Below are 23,501 nucleotides of genomic sequence, written 5' to 3' on the forward strand. Positions count from 1 at the left end.
TCTTAATGCAAACCAAAGTTCTTAATACAGACTCTTATACACGAAAGAAATGCTATCTCGAAGTCAGAAAATGGAATCGTTTTATTTAAACACAGAATTTATAAATACAAGACTTTTTTTAAAAAAAAAGTAAAAACAGATGCTTGAAACGCATAAAAACGTTCATTTTGTAAGAGTATTCATATTTAATGCAGCATGGCAAAGATATTTTTTTTTGGGGGGGTAATGTTTATATGTTTTCGTTTATATGTTGTGATCAATGCTTCCCATCCCCCACCAACGGTAACCAAGTCTCTGTTGTTTCTAGACTAGTTACAGATCAATAGTTCCTCTCGCTTTAAACTTCTTCGCAGAACGTTCACTGGCTCTGAACTGGATCTTGCTGCCGAAGATATAGGATACGAAGCCATCGATCTCCACGCTGAAGACATTGTTAAACTTGGGAATGACTGAAAGAGAAGGAAAAACTTAGCCGTCGTCTCTTAGGATATACCTTCCAAGTCCTGTTTTGTACTTGGCATTCTTCCAAGGAATGTGTTTGAGATCAATTGCTTGCTACGCAGGAATTATTGTTTGTTTTGACTGGAAAACCTGTTGAATCAAAAGCCCACAGAGTCCATGGTTTTATGTCACACAGACCTTGGAATTCAGATTCCATCAAACCCTGCTCAGCTCTAAACACCTGCTGGGCCATTCTGAAAAGATGACATCACAGCAGGTAAGCCAATGCCAGCCAGGGAAGCCATCATAGCTGCTGTGAAGAAGCTGGCTTTTATATGCCAACTTTCTCTACCTTTTTAAGGAGAATCAAACCGGCTTACAATCTCCCCTTCTTCTCTCCACGACAGACACCTTGGGAAGTAGGTGAGAGAGCTCTAAAAGAACTGTGGCTGGCCCAAGGTCACCCAGCAGGCTTCATGTTTATGAGTGGGGAAACCAACCCGGTCCATCAGATTAGAGTCTGCCGCTCATGTGGAGGAGTGGGGAATCAAATCCAGTTCACCAGATTAGAGTCCACCACCCTTAACCACCAAACCACGCTGGTGAGACCAGAGCAGATCAGCCATCAAGAGAACTAATGCAAGAATGATGAGAAGGTTCCACAGTTGGCTGTACTAGGAAGATTAGCTAACAATAAGTATTAGTATAACTATGCTGGGCACAGTGTAGCCAGAACCAAACATTTTTAAGCGCTGTCGTGCTCAACAGATGAATCCTAACCAGAGTTACACACTTCTAAGCCCATTCACTTCAATGGACTTAGAAAGGCGTAACTCTGTTTAGGACTATACTACAACTTTCAACTTCCCCCTGTAGAGATCAATGGGACTTAGAAAGTAAATGCTTGAAGCTGCCTTTCACTGAATCAGATCCTTGGCCCATTCAGTATTGTCTGCTCAGACTGGCAGCAGCTCTCCAGGGTCTCAGGCTGAGGTCTTTCACATCACCTCCTACCTGAACCTTTTAAGTGGAGATGCTGGGGATTGAACCTGGTATCTTCTGTATGCCAAGGAGATGCTCTACCACTGAACCATGGCCCTTCCCCAAAATGCTGAATTCTTGCTGGATCATGCCTGTTTACTAATTTCCCCATCTTCTAATGTTTGGAGGAAAGAAAAAAAATCACAGCTCTGCTACAGATCTTTAATGAATGGAACTGCTAACTTCCCCAGGGTTTAACAAGATGATTGTAAGATCACTGGGGGGGAAAAGAGGAGGCATGCAATTCTTCGGGCAACTAGCATTCTCCAAGAGAATGGGGGCAGACAGAATGGGGCGTGCTGTTCGTATACCTTTCAATCGGTCTTCCTTTGTGATGATTTTGAAAACGTGCTTCGTTTCCTGAACAACAATGCCCGTAATGCCGACGTAGGAAGGGCATTTCGACTTGGTCACTGTAGAAAGAAAAGCCAGGGTCGTTACCTGCCTTGGGTCCTGAGATGCTCAGGAGAAAAGGTGGGAGTATAAATATTCTACATCAACAAATTATGTTTACGGCAATAATCGAACAAGCGGCACACTTTTCCAGTGCAGATAGCGGCCAAACACATGAGCACACACCACAAGTCACTTGCTTGGGACTGCTGTCTGTTATCCCGCAAATCAGTTTGCACCAACAAGCCATGAGTCAAAAGCCCGTGTGAGCCAATATTTATATGTTTTTAATCAAACCTTTCTAATTGAACTTGGAACTGCTCAGTTTTCCCCTCAAGCTCTTTTTAGCATTGGGCTGCCTAATCCTAGCTGGCCCAGCCCAGCTGCTGACATCAGAGCAAATAAGCCAATCACAGCCACAGATCAAGGTGTGTGTGTGTTAAATGCTGCCAAGTCACTTCCGACTCATGGTGACCCTATGAATCAATGTCCTCCAAAATGTCCTGTCTCTGACAGCCTTGCTCAGATCTTGCAAATTGAGGGCTGTGGCTTCCTTTATTGAGTCAGTCCATCTCTTGTTGGATCTTCATCTTTTCCCTTCTGCCCTCAATTTTTCCTAGCATGATTGTTTTTTTAGTGAACAGGATGAAGGGGGGGGAATCAACTGAAAAAATACTGAAAAGGGATTTTTTTCAATTTATTTTTTAAAAAAGTATCAGCTACAACTCGCTTTAGATTTGAAACTGAATCTGTACACAATGCCACCAGATGTCTCCTAAAAGCGAAGGTGTGCCCCTCTTATCAAAGGATGTTTTATGAAAGAAGAGTTGGTTTTTATATTCTGACTTTCTCTACCACTTAAGGAAGAATCAAACCGCTTTACAATCACCCTCCATTCCCCTCCCCACAACAGACACCCTGTGAGGTAGGTGAGGCTGAGAGAGTGTGACTAGCCCAATGTCACCCAGCTGGCTTCATGTGTAGGAGTGGGGAAACCAACCTAGTTCACCAGATTAGCCTCTGCTGCTCATGTGGAGGAGTGGGGAATCAAACCCGGTTCTCCAGATCAGAGTCCACCGCTCCAACCACCGCTCTTAACCACTACACCACGCTGGCTGTGGGGAAAATAACTGTGCTAGTCATCAGGCAGCACAACAGTGCGTGTGTTTTATGTTCAGACTTGATGTGCCAGGAGCATAGACGGCTTTAAAAGGGGTTTCGACAGATTCATAGAGGAGAGGCCCATCATAGACAGATTCATAAAGAGATAGATTCACAGAGAGACAGATCCATAGAGGAGAGGCTACTAGCCATGTTGACTAAAGCTAACCTTCATGTAGGGAGGCAATAACACTCCATAGAAGTGCCAGATGGCAACCTCAGGGTAAGGCCTTGGCTTCTGTTTCTTGGCCCGCTGGAATAAGTGGTTGGCCAGCGTGTGAGACAGGATGATGGACTTGACAGGCCGCTGGCCTGATCCAGCAGAACTCTTCTTAATTTTTTCTGATGCTAAAGGTCAGGAAATTACCCTAAAGTGGCATCCTCTGATTCATCGGGGTGATCTTTTTCTCTCCTATTTTATGCCTATTAACTAACTGATCTGTTCCATTGGCACAGATTGCCCCCCATTTTTTTAAAAAAACGCATTGTGATAATATGGTTAGCTACAAGGCCTACGAATAAAATCCTTAAGTACGAGCCCTTCTGAATGCAAGTATAGAAACATATAAGGAAATAAAAACTGCCGTGCTAGACTTAACTCGTAAGTGACCATGCAAAAGAATGGATCAAGAATACCTGTAACGAGGGCACCGTGCAGATCAGCTTTTAGCAGTTTGGTTTGAATAATCTGTGGCTGCCTAGTTAAAAAAAAAGAATATTAAAATCTATCGTTTGCACAAGACGGGCAGAGCAATCCTGAAGGGGGGGGGGCAACCGGCTAAAGTGCCCCGGACACCTAAGAATGGGCTCTTAAACTAAAAGATCTCTCATGTTAAGGCTTTCCTACACCACATCTACATCAGAATATAGGCGAGGAACATTCACTTACTATATTGTCGAAGGCTTTCACGGTCAGAGTTCATTGGTTCTCGTAGGTTATCCGGGCTGTGTAACCGTGGTCTTGGTATTTTCTTTCCTGACGTTTCGCCAGCAGCTGTGGCCGGCATCTTCAGAGGAGTAACACTGAAGGACAGTGTCTTGAGAGACACTGTCCTTCAATGTTACTCCTCTGAAGATGCCAGCCACAGCTGCTGGCAAAACATCAGGAAAGAAAATACCAAGACCACTGTTACACAGCCCGGATAACCTACGAGAACCAATTCACTTACTATGTTCCTTCATGTTTAAAACATACTAAGAAGACTTCTTCCGTGTACAACCCTAAGCTTGAAAGAAGAAAGCCTGGATGAGAGATCTAAGGATTCCAATGTCAGTTGCTCTATGGACTGGCAGGAAGTCAACTGGCAGGGGCTTCCTCCTCTTGAGAGGGTCATTCAACTCTAAATTTAAATAATGCCCAATTGTGGGGCCAACAGGAAGGATAATCCTTAGAGCTGCCAGCTCTGGGCTGGGAAATACCTGGAGATTTTGAGGGCGGAGCCTGAGGAAGGTGGGGTTTGGGGAGGCCAAAGAGGCCATTTTCTCCAGGTGAACAGATCTCTATCGCCTGGAGATCAGTTGTCATAAATGGAGCTCTCCCACCTGGAGGTTGGCAACCCTAATAATCTTGTATGATTGATATCTTCCACCAATGGAAAACCATTCTTCCTAATGCACTGGCTGTTCATGAACATGGGGAAACACACATGCTATGTCCTATCTGCAGCAGTTCAGACTAGGAAGGCTAATGCCATTTGGGTTTGGGGTGACTTCCCCAGTTGGGAACATGAACCTGACATGACCGGGAACATTCTCTATCATTATCGGAAAGTAAACAGGCAAGTTAAGCCAACTAAACTTACATTTCTGGCCTGAGTCCGTTGCAAAGGTCCCGGATGTATTGCTCCCATAGTTCGTGCAAAGGTAAAAACGTCTCGTACCTACAGAAGAATTCAAAGTGTTCCCCCCCCCCAATAATAAATTTTTCTGAATTAGTTGAAGTCAAGCATTTCAGAATGACCCCTCCCTCGATTTAATTCTTCCATGCATAGCACACAGATCGCAAACTTGATCACAACCACACCTGCCCTTCAAAACCAGCTCCGCCTGCTTCGAGACCCCATTTCAAACGTTAAGACAAGGCAAAAGCTGTAGCAGCTTTAAAAAGAGCCACTTTCGGAATAAAAAGATCGCAAGACGCCCCCTAGTGGCCAAGATCCTTTAAAGAGGTTTTGCTTGCAACCTTCCTTTGTAAACTGCCAGGGCACCTGGACAGGCTAACCTGGAAGCAGTACAAGCCACGCCCTGATAAGGTGAGCTTCTCTGATTATTCAACATGTTGAGAACCACCTGTTTAGGTGTTGCTTTGATCTCTGCCATTCTGAATCGAACAGAGGCCAGTTCCCTTACTGCGGACCAACTCTAAACTTGCATCCCTCCCTGTTCTCAGCAGGAAATTGGCAGCAGCCTGAAACACCAGGATCTTAAACACCGTCCACTTGGAAATGGTTAGGAACGTGATACGATTAAGGACTGTTTGACGTCTGTGCATACATGAGTCACTTCCTCAACCATTAGCCGCCGAACGTTGGAAACAAAAGCAACGGAAAAGCATTGCATCTGATGGGCTGCTGAGCGTCTCAGGTGAACATACGGAGAAGCCTTCTAGTGAATTAGACCCCTGGTCCATCAAGATCAGTACTGTCTACTCAGACTGGCTGTGGCTCTCCAGGGTCTCAGGTCAAGTTCTTCCCCATCACTGACTACTGACCTGTCCTTTTATCAGGAGACACTGAGGATTGAACTTGGGACCTTCTGTATGCTAAGGAGATGTTCTACCACTGAGCCACAACACCCCTCATAAGTTCCCAATCTACAAAGTTTTTTTGTACCCTGCCAGTTCTGGGAAGGCTTGGCTGTTCACATGAACACATGAAGCTGCCTTATACTGAATCAGACCCTTGGTCCATCAAAGTCAGTATTGTCTACTCAGACTGGCAGCAGCTCTCCAGGGTCTCAGGCAGAGGTCATTCACATCACCTACTTGCCTAGTCCCTTTAACTCATTTTACCGACCTTGGAAGGATGAAAGGCTGAGTCAATCTTGATACAGCTACCTGAAACCAACTTCTGTTGGGATCGAACTCAGGTCGTGAGCAGAGCTTTTGACTGCAGCTTACCACTCTGTGCCACGGGACTCATACCCCGATCTAATAATATGTGTGTGGGGGGGTCCATAGAGCTGAGAAAATCAGATGATTTGTTTCTCTTGGATGTCCAGGCTGAGTTTCAGGGCTGACCCCGAGGGCATCTTTCTCTGGGCCCTCGGTGGCTTTCTGGCAATCCTGGAGGTTGAGAATGTTTCTCAAGGATTATCTTCCCCCCATTTACTAAACAGGCAGGATAAGCCCCACTTTCTTACCTCTGGTGTTCTGGTTGAATTTCAAAGAGCCGCATCTTCCTCCTCTGCTTGGCCGACAGCCCTTTCCCTCTCGTCTTTCTTTCTCGTCTCCTTCTCTTATGAAAGTGCTCGAGAACGACAGCTTTCCGGGTTAAGAGACCTCCGATGGCTTCCTCGCTCTTCTGGGGCAGGCTGCGCTTCAGAAACGCTCTCACAAACACGTTGGCCTCCTTGGGCTTTTGAGCCTACGCAAACGAGTCCTCAGAATGAACAATGCTAAGCAGAGGCTTTACCCAAGATGCCCTTGCGTACTGTGCCGCTTGTAAACGGCATACTTAAAAACAGCTGACCCGTGATAGGCTAGCAACCACTTCTGGGCACGGCTTGAATATCAGTGTAATCCAAAGTTACTCCAGTCCACCACGGGTGTTTTCACACGTGCTGACTAATGCATTTTCAATGCACTTCGCAACTGGATTTTCACTGTTCTAAATGGCAAAATCCACTTGCAAATGATCACTGAACTGCACTGAAATTTGATTTGAATTACATTTTTCAGCATGCATGAAAGCACTCCGTCTAGCGATTTCAATGGGTTTCAGCCAGAGTAACTTCAAACGATGTCAGAATATTTTAAGAACTTAAGAAAAGCCCTGCTGGATCAGACCCAGGCCCATCAAGCCCAGCAGTCTGTTCACACAGTGGCCAACCAGGTGCCTCCAGGAAGCTCACTAACAAGACGAGTGCAGCAGCACCATCCTGTCTGTGTTCCACAGCACCCAAGATAATAGGCATGCTCCTCTGATCCTGGAGAGAAAGGGTATCATGACTAGTATCCATTTTTACTAGTAGCCATGAATACCCCTTTCCTCCATTAACATGTCCACTCCCCTCTTAAAGCCCTCCAAGCTGGCAGCCATCATCGCATCCTGGGGCAGGGAGTTCCACAATTTAACTATGCGTTGTGTGAAAAAATACTTCCTTTTATCTGTTTTGAATCTCTCACCCTCCAGCTTTAGCAGATGACCCCATGTTCTAGTATTATGGGAGAGGGAGAAAAACTTCTCCCTGTCCACTCTCTCCAAACCATGCATAATTTGATAAACCTCTATCATGTCTCCCCTCAGCCACCTTCTTTCCAAGCTAAACTTTCCAAGTTTTAACCGCTCCTCATAGGGCAGTTGCTCTTGTCCCCTAATCATTTTGGTTGCTCTAGTCCGCTAATCATTTTCTGCCACATTATTTTACTTTTAATTTTTTTTATTTCTATTTCATTAGGCTTTTTTTTTTTTATTTTAGGTAGGCAGAGGACGAAACTTAGCTAAACTCAGAAATTCCCTGGGAACGCCTAGACAGGTTGATCTTTTGCTCCCTCGGTTTCAACGAGCATTCCACACAAGTTCTCTAGCCTCCCCAGACATGTGAAACTTTGTCCCTTTCCGATCTAGTCCTGAACGTTTCACACATTGTATTGCAATAAATGGGTAGTACCTTGATATTCACAAGTTTGGCCATTTCCTGAGGCAGCTGATTATATAAGACACCTGGAAGAGACAGCGAGAGGGTCGCATGAAAATACCAGACACGGCTGCAGTCGTCGGTGGTTCCTTTTTAAGGAGCAAGTCAGATCTGCGGTGTTTTGGGAGCACACTGCTCTAAAACATGGAGGTTCTCTATTCCCCCTTCTCCATGTCCCCTTTCATGCTAAGCCCAAATACCCCTCTGGTGCCCTCTGTTTCCCACAAGCTCCCCCTCCCCCTAAGCCCTTCTATTTCTCAGGCCCCCTATCTCAAGGCCCTTCTACCTTCCCCACTACTGGGCTTAACTTTTATCCATAGGAACGAATGACAGTCATTCACGCATGTAGGATAAAGTAAAGGGATACTCCCCCCCCCCCAAGTCACAGCTGACACTTTGTAGGAAAGTTTGCTAATAAAATAATAATAATAATAATAATAAACACAAAGCTTCCTCGTGTCTTTTCGCTTCTCGGAAAGGGGGTGCAGCCGGTTTTGCCGATAAAGCAGTTAAGGAACGGGGTCCCTTCGCTCCGCATCTAGCAGAACTGGAGTCACTCCGGATCAACTGTAATTCGGAGTAAATTTTTTTTAAAAAAAGCTCGAACACCGGCACCTCTACAGGCATAATTTACTTTTCATGTCAACGCGTCTAGCTAAACCACCCGTCTAAATCAGACTTAAGACAGCCTCTAGCAACGATCCAGCATGACTCCCACGCCTTCCGCTGTGAAATGAAGCGCGCATGCGTCGCCGGCACCCAAGGTACCCGCGCATGCGTCAATCTCCGAGCGACAGCGTAGGGCGAATCTCCTCCGCGGAGCCGCTCGGTTGTTCGCACGCATGCGCTCTGGCTAGAGTGAGGCCGGCGCGTGTTGGTAAGGGCTTGTTCAAAGCCGTTGGTTCCGTAGAGGTGAAAAGGCTAGAGTGGCACTTCGAGCCCTGAAGGACGCTTCCGGTCTGTGTTTGCCTTCCTTTTCCAAATGTGAAAAGAGACGAGGGGCGTCACCATAGAGATGCAGAGTGATAGAGCAGCACTTTCTTGTGTCTATACAAGGGAGGCGGAGCCCTTTAGTAGCGCTTCTTTGTTAATGGAAATGAGGAGTTATGTGCATTTTTTTCCCTTTACACTAATAGGATGGTGCAGTTTTTATTTACTATTATGTATACACATTCTTATTCAGAGGGACACGTACTTGGAGATTGTATTTGTATGGCAATAGCTGAGGGTTTCAGATAGGGTTGCCAACCTCCAGGTAGTGCTTAGCAAAAATAAGCACCAAATACTAAATAGACTAGCTAAGTGCAAAAACAATGATTATTCATAGCTTGTATGTCTCTCTCTTCTCTGCGCCCAGTTGGCTGCTTGAATGATAGTGCATCTGTATTGGTAGCTTTTTAGCTACATTGTATCTTTGTATACATTTTGTTGCATGTATCTCTATTATTGTTGGCTTCTTGCACTTGTAAATACAACATTGCACTTTTGCATTATCAGTGTGAGCTGAATACTTTTTTTGCACTTAACCTCCAGGTAGTAGCTGGAGATCTCCTGCTATTACAACTGATCTCCAGCCGATAGGGATCAGTTCACCTGGAGAAAATGGCCGCTTTGGCAATTGGACTCTATGACATTGAAGTCTCTCCCCTGCCCAAACCCCGCCCTCTGGCTCCACCCCAAAAACCTCCCACCGGTGGCAAAGAGGGACCTGACAACCCTAGTTTCAGAGAGACCAAATATTACATTCTGCATAGCATTGCCAGGTCCTTCTTCGCCACCGGCGGGAGGTTTTGGGGGCAGAGCCAGAGGAGGGCGGGGTGAGGGGAGGGACTTCAATGCTATAGAGTCCAATTGCCAAAGCGGCCATTTTCTCCAGGGGAACGGATTCTGCTGCCTGGAGATCAGTTGTAATAAAAGGAGATCTCCAGCTACCACCTGGAGGTTGGCAACCATAGGTATTCCCTAGATATAAAATAGGTGTATAAGGTCACTCTGATAGCTCTTACGGTGAGTACCTGGTCTACACCATTGTAAGAACATATGAGGAACACTGCTGGATCAGGCCAGTGGTCCATCTAGTCTAGATTCCATAGCACATAAGTGGTGAACCAGTTGCCACGGAGGACCAATAAACAGGTCATAGAACCCCTGGCCTTATCTTGAAATGGTCTTCTAGCACTGATATTCAGAGGTTTGCTGCCTCTGATAATGGAGGCTCCTTTTAGAGAGCCAGCGTGGTGTAGTGGTTAAGAGTGGTGGTTTGGAGCGGTGGCCTCTGATCTGGAGAACTGGGTTTGATTCCCCACTCCTCCACATGAGTGGCAGAGGCTATTCTGGTGAACCGGATCTGTTTCCCCACTCCTACGCATGAAGCCAGCTGGATGACCTTGGGCAAGTCACACTCTCCGCCCCACTTACCTCACAAGGTGGGGAGGGGAAGGGAAGGTGACTGTAAACTGGTTTTATTCTTCCTTAAGTGGTAGAGAAAGTCCGCATATAAAAACCATCTCTTCTTCTTCTTAGTCACCATGGCTAGTAGTCATTGATGGACCTCTCCTCTTTGAATCTGTCCAATCCCATTTTCCAGCCTTATTTTCAAGCAGGCATTTGGTTTTTTCTGGATTTTGTTTGATCAGATTTTATTTTGGAAAAACAGTATATAAATGCTTTAAATTAAGTAGCTCCCTAAATGAAATCTGGAAACACCCAGGAGACAGGGATACTATCAGCAGAACAGAAATGGGTGGAAAATCAATGTTTACTTGCCTTTTTGAAGCATCCTCTTCACAATGAGTGCCAGTATGGATTTATTAATGGTTTCAAGTAATGGCCCTGTAATGCATTTATGTCTTTAGGATTGCAGATTTCCTTTGTTTGGAACTCTAGTGATATAAAGCCATTTTTGATGATAACCCTTATTTATTTATTTTCTATTTAAATATAAGCCCGTGTGGAATCCTGTACTGAAAGCTTCCCAGTTTTCCAAAATAATGAAGTCATGACCAATTAGATCTCTTTCTTTCTTTAAATCGATTTTAACCCCTTGAATTGTCCCCATCATTAAGCAAGGCATAATTTTCGTGAATGAAAAATCAAGATAAGTGGTATGGGTCTTCAGAGTCATATGAGTGCTCCTTCATTGGATTTATGTCGTAATTTGCAAAGTGCTTAAGGCATTAACCATCAAATTGGTGTTGGTGATATTGGGTTGTAAATCCAGTGATCCAAGGTAAACTGGCGCCTGGGGAAAGTGGTTTCTTCCAGCAGTTCAACATCTGTGTTTCTTTCACATGAGACAGAATTTATTCTTGAAGAAAGGGGTGAAAGGTATATAAACAACAGAGATGGTATAGGTATGAGGTCAGATGCAAGTGAAAAGAACAAAGCCATTACAGAGTATATACAATATGAACTGTCTGTCTTTGTCTATCCTTAGGGTCCAAAAACCGGTCAACTGATCCACCACAAGAGTGGCTTTCATGGAGTCTGGACAAATGTGAAGCTGAAAAACATTTAACAATTTATACATGGACCTGGGAATCCTGATTCAAAGATCTTGCAGATCTCCTTAATCACTCAGTTATTTGGTCCCAGTTTATCCAAGGTTTCTCAGCTCAGTCTAAAGAAGCTAGATTCATACCATTGGAAGGGGCCATACAGGCCATCTAGTCCAACCCCCTGCCCAATGCAGGATCAGCTTAGAGCATCCCTGACAAGTGTTTGTCCAGCCTCTGCTTAAAGACTGCCAGCGAGGGGGAGCTCACCACCTCCCTAGGAAGCTGATTCCACCGTTGAATAACTCTTACTGTAAATCCCCCCCCCCAATATCCAGCCAGTACTTTTCCACCCTCAGTTTAAACCCATTATTGTGAGTCCTATCCTCTGCTGTCAATAGGAACAGCTTCCTGTCCTCCTCTAAGTGACAGCCCTTCAGATACTTAAAGAAAGCAATTGTGTCCCCCTCACAGATGTAAGGATCTTCACATCTCTCCCACAACCCTATTTTGAAGGCTGTGGCTTAAGCCCTTAGTTTCTATCGCCTTATACACATATTTATTGGTATTGGATATCTGATATGCTGGTGTGGTTCATGGCCTTCCACTGTAGGCTGGTTATGACATCAGAGCAGGTTGGCCAATAGTGTTGAGAGACCAAGGACAAGCAGAGATGTCCAATCTGAAAGAACAGATTCTAAGAATGAAGAGGTGAGAGGCTGAGAAGGTTTAAGGCCCCATACAAGAGGGCATGCAATGATCTTGTGAGGTAGGCTAGGCCCAAGATCCCCTAATAATTTGCATAGCTAAGCGCGGATCTGAACCCAGGTGGTCCTGTTGCATGTCCAATACCCTGCTCACTACACCACAGTGGCTGAAGGATTACAATTCAGAGCAACATGTGAAGCAAAGAAAACTATCTGCCATGAACCACACCAGATTATCAGATATCCAATACCGATAAATACGTGTACAAGGCGATAGAAACGAACAGCCCATTCCTGAGCCGCGCCTGTGTCCAGGCCCCCTACGCCTGCGTCCTGGCAAGTTACGGTGGCGTTAGTAGCCCGTACGCTGGCAGGAAGGCCTGGATGCTGGTTGCGGGCCGCGGCAGCGCCAGGCCGGGCCGCTGCCGAAGCCTTCTACCGGTGTCCGAAAGCCGGCAAAGGCCGCACTGGTGTCCTGGGAGGCGTTACGGCGCCAGGCTGGGGGCGGGGCTGCCATTAGGCGGCCTCCTAAGCCGTTTTAGCCCAGGAACGCCCCTTTTTATTTTTGCAGAGATACACCACCTTTTAGGTGGCGTATCTCCCGTGCAACCCTATGAGGATTTTTTGCGCTGGGAGGCAGTGCCGCTGCATTGCCTCCTAAGCCCAGCGCAGGCATTCTGCTCAGGAATGCACTGTAAGGGCTTAAGCCATAGCCTTCAAAATAGGGTTGTGGGAGAGATGTGAAGGAAGAGAGAGTGAGTATTTTTAATAGGTTATTTTTTATATGCTCCCCCGTTGTTATTGTGTTTTAATTTTGCTATACCTGTGCAGGCCTATAAGCTGGATAAAGACGCTTGTTTTGCTCTCAGAAGGTAGCCGTGTTGGTCTGCAGTAGAATACTTAGATTTGAGTTCCAGTAGCACCTTAGAGATCAACAAAAATTTTTTCAGGGTATAAGCTTTTGAGAGTCAAAGCTCCCTTCATCAGATGCGAAGGGTCTCTGTACGTGGAAGCTATATAAATCAAGCACACCTAGTGTGTTGGCAGCTAATAAGAAAACTCACAAGAGAGCCTTAACTACAAATCACGTTACAGTTTTAATGGGGCCTCCTCTTAAAGCCCCTTGCCTTAAATCTGGCTGCTGTAAATTTTGCTGAGAAAAATTATCAGCATTCTGAACTCACCTTGCCGTATAGGTTCTCATGCAATTGCTTATGTTGTGATGAATGTTGGGTTTTTTTTTCACTAGAGGGCAGAATAAGACAAGAATTAAAAAGGGTGGGGGGAAGCAATCCATACAATGCAAGGTAGTAGCAGCCAGCATTCCATGATAGCGGGAGCGCGGCCATGTTTCCAGGGGGACTTGAAATGAATGAATGGAAGATCAGTGATTCATTAATCACAACCAGCAGACTTCTATGGCCTCGCTGTCAAGCTCAAGAAGAATAAGAATAAGAATAAGAAGAGTTGGTTTTTATATGCCGACTTGCTCTACCACTTAAGGGAGACTCAAACCGGCTTACAATCACCTTCCCTTCCCCACAACTAGGGTTGCCAACCTCCAGGTACTAGCTGGAGATCTCCTGCTATTACAACTGATCTCCAGCCGATAGAGATCAGTTCACCGGGATAAAATGGCTGCTTTGGCAATTGGACTCTATGGCATTGTAGTCCCTCCCCAAACCCCACCCTCCTCAGGCTCCACCCCAAAAACCTCCTGCCGGTGGTGAAGAGGGACCTGGCAACCCTACCTACACCCTGTGAGGTAGATGAGGCTGAGAGAGCGTGACTGGGCCAAGGTCACCCAGCTGGCTTTGTGGGTAGGAGTGGGGAAACAAATCCAGTACACCAGATTTAGCCTTCGTTACTCATGTGGAGCAGTGGGGAATCAAACCCGGTTCTCCAGATCAGAGGCCACCGCTACAAACCACCGCTTTTAACCACTACACCATGCATGTTATTATTGTCTATGAAAACATACATGTCGGATAAGAGCAGTTATTTTAAATTCAGAATCTTTTGCCTTCTGGTAATTAATATATTCCTTTAACAATGACATCCTTAAATCACCCCCTTGCTGCCCATAAAACATGCTGTAAGAAACCCCTGGGTTTGAGTGGTAAAGCGTCCCGTCGTGATGTGGTGCTTCCAGGAGTAAATCCGGTAGTGATGTAAGCACATCACACGTGGTCATGCAACCCCGTCCCCAAAAACCTCCAGCCGTTGGAGAGGGAGAACCTGGAAACCCTAGTCACTTGGGAGTATGGAATGTGACAACAAATGCAAAAGCCCTGCAAGTTTTTGTGATTTGTAGATGACTGGATAGCACCAACCTGGGAGCAGTATCTCCTATCTGAGCAGAATTCTGAATTCCCAGATAGTAGTCCCCATTCTACTGTGGCTCCACCTCTCACTTTGCCAGATTCTGCCTCAGTTCCTTCTACACCTGCTCCATCCCTGATTTTATACTGATTCCAAAATTTTTTTTTTGCAGAAGTTGGCAATTGTACACTTCAGTTTAAAAGCTGCCGAACTTATGTTTGAATTATCTGGTCACAGGTGGATCTGTAAAGATAAACCTAAGATACCCCATTTTGGGAACCTTTGTTCAGACTACAATGACAACAAAATAGCAGAAAATGTGCTACCCAAAGGGACTCATATTATGAAAGAGGTAGACATTTTTTCTTTCTGTCTATTTTTTAAAACACTCCCAAGAGTATTGGTATTCAGGCAGCCAAGCGATTTCCCCTTCATCTTGGCTTTTTTATTATTTTTTCTCTCTCTCCCCACCTTCGAGGAAGAATATTTACTTGTCTTTCAACTTGATTACAGCCCATTTGCTAACACTTCTTTCAGAAATGTCTGACCTAGATTTGCTACAGACATAACAAGAAGCAGCTCTTCTCCCGCCTCCTCATTCCGTTCTTTACCTCTCATTCTACCATGCCTGGTGCCCGAAGCGATTGTTCTAAAAAAAAATATTTAATAAAACAATTAGTTCCAGTTGAATTCTCCTGGTGGAATTATGGTCCCGTCTGAAACCAAAATGGGATTCCGTTGGGTTAAGGTCAAGAGAGAAGAATGCGACTTTGACTTGGAAGGGCATCCAACACAATGTTTTAAATTTTTTATGTTTCCATCGGGGCACTTCCCTCTCCTCGTTGGTACATTTTCTCAGTCCTGTTACACCATGGAACAAAACTGAAACAGTTTCGGTCTGTAGTGCATAGACATTTAAGCTGGTTCCAAAGAATCCTTCCAGTCTCAAAATAGGAAATGAGTTCATACATTATGCAAAATTGTTTAATTAAACTGACTATAAATGTCAAAATGTTGGCTGCTCTGCTATGGAGTATTTGGGGTATATCAAAACAGGAGCTGCAGCCATAGTACGTGGTTGGTTTTATTAACCATGGTAACTTTTAACTATGGTTGAATGTAGGGTTGCCGACCTCCAGGTGGTAGCTGGAGATCTCGTGCTATTACAACTGATCTCCAGATAACAGAGATCACTTGGAGAAGAATGGCCACCTTAGGAAGGTGGACTCTATCATCTCCAGATAACAGAGATCACCTGGAGAAGAATGGCCACTTAGGAAGGTGGACTCTATCCTCCATTGGATAATGGAGTCCCCAATGTGGTGCCCAGGATGTAGAGTTGCCAGGTCCTACCTCTCCTCCGGTGGGAGACTTTTAAGGCACAGCTCGGGATTGCGCGGCAATCCGTAGACGTGCCGACGTGTGTGCATGTCACTTCCCGTTTACAACTTAGTTTGAGTGGCATAAGGCCTCTCGAAAGGCGGGACATCCAGTTGTAAACCGGAAGTGACCTACAGCGGCGTGTACGCGCGTGCATGTTTGCCCGCCAACCGTCAGCTGGTTGGCGGGCGAAGGGGCAAATTGCCGGGGGTTTGCCCGCCACCACCGGGCACCTGGCAACCCTACCGGGGTGTCATGGCCCCTGCTAACACCTTTCCTGGTGCCCACCAAGTATTATTAGATTTGATTGGCTGTACAGATTTTTACAAATATTTTTACCGCCACAGCACAAGGATCTTTTTTAAAATATATTTTTTTATTATTTTCTTCATTTAATATACAACATAACATCAACATCTATTTACTAAAAAATTAATAAAGTGGTAAAAAACAAGGAAAATAGTAATAGTTTAAACTTAAAACTTAAAAGGACTTCCCCCTCACTCTTTTCCATCTAAAAATAAATTGAATATACTTTTGCTAACAAAATTAATCCCCAAATTGTTTAATTAAAATATACTTGTCTTATCTTATCAAAATTTGTAATTTCAGTACCTTAGTATAACCATCATACAAAGTATAAAAAAGGGATTAAACCAAAGAATATCCTTTCAACGGTCCCATTAAAAATTGATTTTCACAGTAAATTCTCCATGCCTCCCATTCCCCCCCAAATTGCTCATTATCGTTCTGATTTATCAAAGCTGTAAGTTTCACCATCTCTGTCGGTTCCAGCATCTACAGCACAAGGATCTTCACTGTGTGACTGAGAATCAGCTGTGGAAGCCATTTTGGGGCTGGTTCCACCTCCTGTGGCGGCCATTTTCTGGCAGCCATTTTGTGGTTATGGCCGCCATGCTGTGTCCGAATTCCAAAGGTCCCCCACGGTCTCAAAACGGTTGAAGACGCCTGCTTTAGCGTTCATTTATTCTGTTTTTATTCTGTTTTCCAGCCGAAATTTGTATCCCAAAGCAGTTTTCAGGAATCAGAAGTCAATACGAACGACTCCTCAGAACAACTCTGCGAGGGAGGTTAGGCTGAGAGAGTGAGTCAGTCGGTCAGTCGGAGACTGCTCCAGGGTCACTCAACAAGCTCCATGGCCGAGTGAGGATTTGAACCCAGGTCTCTCAGCTTGTATTACAAACATGATAGCCCACTGGTTTTTCTTGGTCGAATACAAATGTGTGAGTAGATAGAAGGGATCTTGAGTTATCGTAAATGGCACATAAATTGGGATGTCGGTTTTGCGTTTGTTCCTTGACAGTGGGCAAGTCCGAGAACCGCTGAGCCTCTCCTCTTGCAAGATGATTGACTTAATCCCCTAAATCATTGGGCCGACCTTATAAATCATTCTAATTATTCAAGCTAAACAGACGGTAGAAAGAGATCAGTTGGAATTACGGCGTTTACAGTGCGATCGTAAACAGAGCTACACCATTCTAAATCCATTGACTTCAGTGGATTAGGAAGGAAGTAACCCTGTGTAGGATTGCAATGCTAGTCTCCCAATACTGTGCATTCATTAAGAAAAGAATGATATTAACGTCAAAGCTCATTGCAACGGAAGAGGACAGCAATTAGGTGGAATAGAATCATGGAGTTGGAAGGGACCACCAGGGTCATCTAGTCCAACCCCCTGCACAATGCAGGAAATTCACAACTACCTCCCCTCCACACCCCCAGTGACCCCTACTCCATGCCCAGAAGATGGCCAAGATGTTCTCCCTCTCACGAACTGCCTAAGGTAATTGAATCAGCATTGCTGACAGATGGTCATCTAGCCTCTGCTTAAAAACCTCCAGGGAAGGAGAGCTTACCAACTCCCGAGGAAGCCTGTTCCACTGAAGAACCTGGCAACACTATCTGAGAGACTGGAGTGCAAATCCACATTCTACCATGGAAGTAGGGTTGCCAGGTCCCCCTTCGCTACCGGCGGGAGGTTTGGGGGGCAGAGCCTGAGGAGGGCAGGGTTTGGGGAGGGACTTCAATGCCATAGAGTCCAATTGCCAAAGCAGCCATTTTCTCTATTTGAACTGATCTCCAAGTGAATGATCGGCTGGAGATCAATTGCAATACCAGGAGATCTCCAGCTACTACCTGGAGGTTGGCAACCCTAATCACAGGCATGTTTCTTACTGGTTGTCCCCGATTCTCCGTTTTGCAAGGGTAGTTAAATCCTTCTTGGCAGCATTTGAATTACCCACTTCATTGAGCCCCAATTAGACGGGAATGAACAGTGCAAACGATTACCGGTGGGAATCATTCACGGAAGTACCACACTTTAGGTTGGGTTGAATGCCTCTCAAGAAAAACCTGAACATTGCTTACATCCATGGTTGAATCAAGCCTTTTCAAGATGAGCAGAAAGCATCCATTTCAAAACCGTATCGGGCACGTGGGTCTTCACAATACAACTGGACGCTTTTCAGAAGGGGTTGGATGGGTGTTAGATGACCGTTTTGTACTGTTGGAATCCGGCTCGCCATCCTAGGCAGGAAAGGAAAGCCGGGGGGAGGAGAGGTTGAGCAGCTGTCTCCTCTCGTGTCTCAGAGTTTTTTGGAAAGGTATAAGCGCTACCAGCAGGCGAGTGCGGGGTCAGCAGATGCAGGGGAGGATTAGGCCCTTATGCTTCTCCTAGGAATATTGCCAGGCGCAGTCCGTTGTTCTAGTCTGAAAGAAGCTACCTGGTGTCTCATGAAATAGCCTTCTACTTCATGGTGTCTCCCCTCCCGTGCTCCGATGCCCTCCTTTTGCAGCTAAACCTTCATTTTCAGGGACCAAATAGTTTTCCATGAAAGAGGAAGAGATGGAGAGAATTGCAAGAAGAAGGGGATGGTGCTGGGGAGAGCCATTTCAGGCTCCCAGGCAAAGATGCCCTCTGACTGTCTTCGCATTGTCCACTAATGTAAAGTAAACCAGTAGGGGCCAGGACAGAATATTGGTAAGAAAGTGGGTGTGCTGGTAGTTCTCTTCCCCTGCTAGGGTTGCCAGCCTTCAGGTGGGGCCTGGCAATCTCCTGATATGACCACTAGGGTTGCCAACCTCCAGGAACTAAGTACAGGAAAGGCTGATGATATTCAATCAACCAATCACAAGTTTACAAAAACAAGGTGTATTAAGTGCAGTGAATGACATACAACACACAAATCTATATACAATCCTATGTTAACAGTCCTAAAGGGTACACGTCTCAAAAGTTCCACTATGAGTAATCTTCATAGAAGAACGGCGAGGGAATTTGGTATAAACAGTCCCATACAGGTACAAGTATCCAACAATGAACTGCAACAAATCTTCATAGAAGAGTAGCAAGGGGGACGATCGTTTCTGTTCTTCCTCAGCCCCGTTTAGTCAAAGCCGTTTAGTTAGAGCCTAGTACTATTTATTTCCTCAGCTCAGCATTTGGTACTTGTGCCTATTTCTCCAGTTTCGTACCTGGAGGTTGGCAACCCGATGCTAAGGCGACGCCTGTGGGTCCCCTGGAATGTTATCTCCCTAACACCCCACTTCTGGTGGCCCACACGAGAGAACAAGGGAGCGCATGAGCTTGAGGCTTGTTTCCATGATGCTGAACCATGGTTTGGTAGCATGTATGTGCCAAACCAGATCTTGTGACATACCAGTCAGTTGGTTTTTCAAGCGAAGGCTTTGGCAGAAAGTGGCCTGCGAATGATGTACCCTCTGCAGGCCTATTTAAGGGAACAAACTAATTTCAAATATGGAGTTTTATCGCGTCCTCTCTTCCCATCTGCAGCTGTCCAACGCTGCAGCGTCCAGGTAAATGGCTCCTGCGCTCCTAGTTTCATCCTTTTAATTGGCTTTTCCGTTGTAAGCAACAAACCAGGCGGCTGTTTCCTCTGCAGCCCTGCAGATGCCAGCAACGGCGGCAGCTGATCGCTGAATGGAGCGAAACCCACAGCGTGAAACGCACGGCCCTTTCCATGGCAGCGAGCCTGGGCCGTGCTCTTCCTGGCACCGCACTGTGGTGGCGAGGTTTAAATTATCCCTGGCTAATGATCCCTAAACTTGCTTGAATCACCCATGCACATTGATGGCCGTGTTGACAAATCCATTCTGCAAAAGGGAAAAAAACACCCCCCCCCCAAAAAAAACCTGCTGAATGGTTTCTTTGCAAAAGTTTCCTTCTCGTACATCAGGGACAATTAAAGAAAAGCCAAACCCAAAGCTGCTGAGGCTTAGGGTTGCCAACCTCCAGGTATTAGCTGGAGAGCTCCCACTATTACAACTGATCTCCAGCTGCTAGAGATCAGTTCCCCTGGAGAAAATGGCCACTTTGACAATTGGACTCTATGGCATTGAAGTCCCTCCCCTCCCCAAACCCCACCGTCCTCAGGCTCTGCCCCAAAAATCTCCTGACGGTAGCGAAGAGGGACCTGGAAACCCTATTGAGGCTACATATTTTGTTTTGAGCCCCATGATACCCCTGAGAAGTTATGATTTGCAATGCCTGTAATTTCTGACAACCAGGGATTGATGTCTTCGAAGGCCAAGATGGTCACCTGCTAAACCAAGATCTGGATCCAGACCTTCAGTCTATGTTTTACATACCACCAACACAGTTATTTTTGCCTTTGGGAGGAGGCAGCTGTAGAGTAGTACAGCAGTAGTAGAGCATCTCTTTTGCATGCAGAAGGCAAGATGTATATACATATATATGCCATCAAGTCACAACCAACTTATGAAGACCCCAGCAAGGGGCTTTCAGTGCAGGTGAGGTGATTTGCCATTGCCTTCCTCTGCAGAGTCTTCCTTAATGGTCCCACATCCAAGTACCGATCCTGTTTAGCTTCTGAGATCTGATGAGATGTGACTATACTATACGGCATCCTAGTAGAGGTATAATTAGCTTAACTTTCTCACTGGAACAGCCTCAGGGGACTTGAAGCAGAAGATGGGAGAGGCCAGTATTCTGTACTGGTGCAACTGACTTTCAGCCCTGCCAGGAGATCACAGATTCAGTTTCCAGCATCTCCAGTTGAGACTTGGATGAGAGAGGTTGCCCTCTATCTCCTACCTGTAGGGATTTTGGGAGCATCTCATTGTCTCCGGTCTGAAACTGGGCACTGGACCAGACGGACAATTGGACTAGTCTAGAATGATTGGTTTTTATGTTCTTAGAATGAGCTAGATCTTGGGAAGTTCCCACTTCCAAACTCAGACAAAATATTATTAATAGGTGGCCTTAAGGCAAACCATGTTCTGCCTTAGTCTATAAAACAAGGTTGATAATACTGGCCTACTTTGCAGGACTGCCCCATAATCATATATATGAAGCACTTTGAGCAGAATCAACAAGTTCTGATGATTTCACTGAGAATATTCATGACAGGATTTAAACTACACAATCATCTGGTTTTTGCCATCAGCATTAAAGAAAAGAAACAACAACCTGCATATTCCAAGATGGTTCCAAAGTTCAGCAAGAAGAAGGAGAAGGAGAAGAAAAGAGTTACTTTTTATACCCCGATTTTCTCTACCTTTTAAGGATTCTCAAAGTGTCTTACAATTGCCTTCCCCTCCTTCTCCCCACAACAGACACCTTGTGAGGTAGGTGGGGCCGAAAGAGTTCCGAGAGAACTGTGACTGGCCCAAGGTCACCAGTAGGCTTCATGTGTAGGAATGGGGAATCAAACCCGGTTCTCCAGATTAAAATCCACCGCTCTTAACCACTACACCACTATACTACACCATACATGGCTAGCAAGAGGGAACAAATTTGGTGAATGTATTTTAGTTTACCTTAATCTGAGATCAAGTTTTGTCCTTTGCCGTTGTTGTTTCCCTGGCACTTTCCCAGAATCCTCCGTCACTCACCCCTCCAGAGTGCTTACAGGTTCTTGTCGTTCCAACAGGGTGATCAATACTCACAACAGGCGTCATTTGTTCTGGATTGTTGCCCAGCATAGTTATTACTCTGTCTGACTACAGATTGAGAGGAACGCACCCAGGGCAGAGTCTACTAAGCACCATTCTTCTGCAATCCTCTTTAAACCGAATAGAGATGTCATCGCAAGCAAAGAAGGGAGTAGCAGCCCTTGTGTTAGACTGGAGCCAGCCAGGCTAAGTAGAAGTGGAACTTGAAACCTTCAAGGAGGCAGTTGGATGCTGCGTAATTCATTGATGGCATTCGCCACCACAAGACACTGAGATTCCTGCAGGCCTAGATGGTTTTGAAAGGGATGAGCAAACTCATGGCAGAACAAAGGTCTGTTAATAGAACATGAAGGTGCCTTATACTGAATCAGGCCAGTGTCCATCAAGGTCAATATTGTCTTCTTAGACTGGTAGTGGTTCTCCAGGAGCCTTAGACTAGTGGTCCATCAAGGTCAATATTGTCTTCTCAGACTGGTAGTGGTTCTCCAGGAGCCTTATAATGAGTAAGACCAGTGGTCTATCCAGGTCAGTATTGTCTTCTCAGACTGGTAGTGGTTGTCCAGGAGCTTTATACTGAATCAGACCAGTGGTCCATCAAGGTCAGTATTGTCTTCTTACACTGGCCCTCCTGACTGTCCCACCAATCAAAGAGGACTGTCTGGTGGGCACATGAGAGCCTTTTTGGTGGCAGCCCCACAATTATGGATTATTATAACTGATCTCCAGCTGATAGAGATCAGTTCACCTGGAGAAAATGGCCGCTTTGGCAATTGGACTCTATGGCATTGAAGTCCCTCCCCTCCCCAAACCCTGCCCTCCTCAGACTCCGCACCTAAAACCTCCTGCCGGTGGCAAAGAGGGATCTGGCAACCCTAGTCATGATTGAGATTTTTAATTGTCGTCTTTTATGCAACTTTTTTAATGGTTGTTATTTAGTTACACTGTAAGCTGCCTTGAGTTCTACAAGTTAGAAAGGTGGCTAATAAATGTTTTAAATAAACACAGTAAAAATAAGTCCAGTGACACCTTAAAGACAAAAACATTAATTCCACTGTGAGCTTTTGTGTGCCATAGTCCACTACTTCAAAAAGATAAGGACAGAAAAACTTAATACTGAGCAATCAAGTTAAATCTTTTAGAGATTGATTTTTGCTGGGAACAGTGAAGCACATGCATAAATCTCCCAATAAAACCATTGGGATGTACAAGCGCTTTGGTTCATCTGGATTGTGTCCATTACATTTACCCTGCTGAGAAGGATCTCCTAACTGCAGAATGAGGCATGACTCCTGCAGAATTAATATTCTCACAGTTATGCCCCACCAATCTGTCTTGGCTAAGAGCATTAATTAAGACATTAACATTTTTGATCCCATCCCCAAAAAAATGCAGTTTCCTTTTTTATTAAATAAAAGTACTGAGGGACTTGCTGTAATAACCGTGTGGATTTCTGGGATAATGAAAAATGAACTTTACCGCCCTCGGACTGAGCCTGAAATGGATTCTGTAGTTAAGATGCTGCAGATACAGTATTTATGTTTCTGTCTCCATTTGACTTATGAATTTCCTGCAGAGCCGTCTGCCCTGTTTACCAGCTTCGAATGGAATCAAATGCTGATTTTTAAAAAATGTTAGCCATGAGAAGAACAGGAAAATCCATTATTCTTTTTCCCACCACTTCTGTCAACTATGCAAACAGCTATTTAGACTTTATTTAACCATTGTGGATGATGGCTGATGTTAAAAGGGG

General features: G+C 45.2%; 1 protein-coding gene across 1 annotated transcript; it reads right to left on the reverse strand.

Moving 5' to 3' along the window:
• Window positions 1-253: 253 nt before the first annotated feature.
• POP4 (POP4 homolog, ribonuclease P/MRP subunit) lies at window positions 254-12,611 on the reverse strand. The gene is made up of 7 exons (XM_056862370.1): window positions 12,461-12,611; window positions 7,867-7,919; window positions 6,397-6,620; window positions 4,839-4,916; window positions 3,673-3,734; window positions 1,794-1,895; window positions 254-449 (listed from the first exon to the last, which is right to left on the reverse strand). The coding sequence occupies exons 1-7, from the start codon at window positions 12,609-12,611 to the stop codon at window positions 313-315; spliced, it is 807 nt and encodes a 268-aa protein (XP_056718348.1). The 3' UTR covers window positions 254-312.
• Between the last annotated feature and the right edge of the window lie 10,890 nt (window positions 12,612-23,501).

This window comes from Euleptes europaea, chromosome 17 (genome assembly GCF_029931775.1).
Source record: "Euleptes europaea isolate rEulEur1 chromosome 17, rEulEur1.hap1, whole genome shotgun sequence".
Classification (NCBI taxonomy): domain Eukaryota; kingdom Metazoa; phylum Chordata; class Lepidosauria; order Squamata; family Sphaerodactylidae; genus Euleptes; species Euleptes europaea.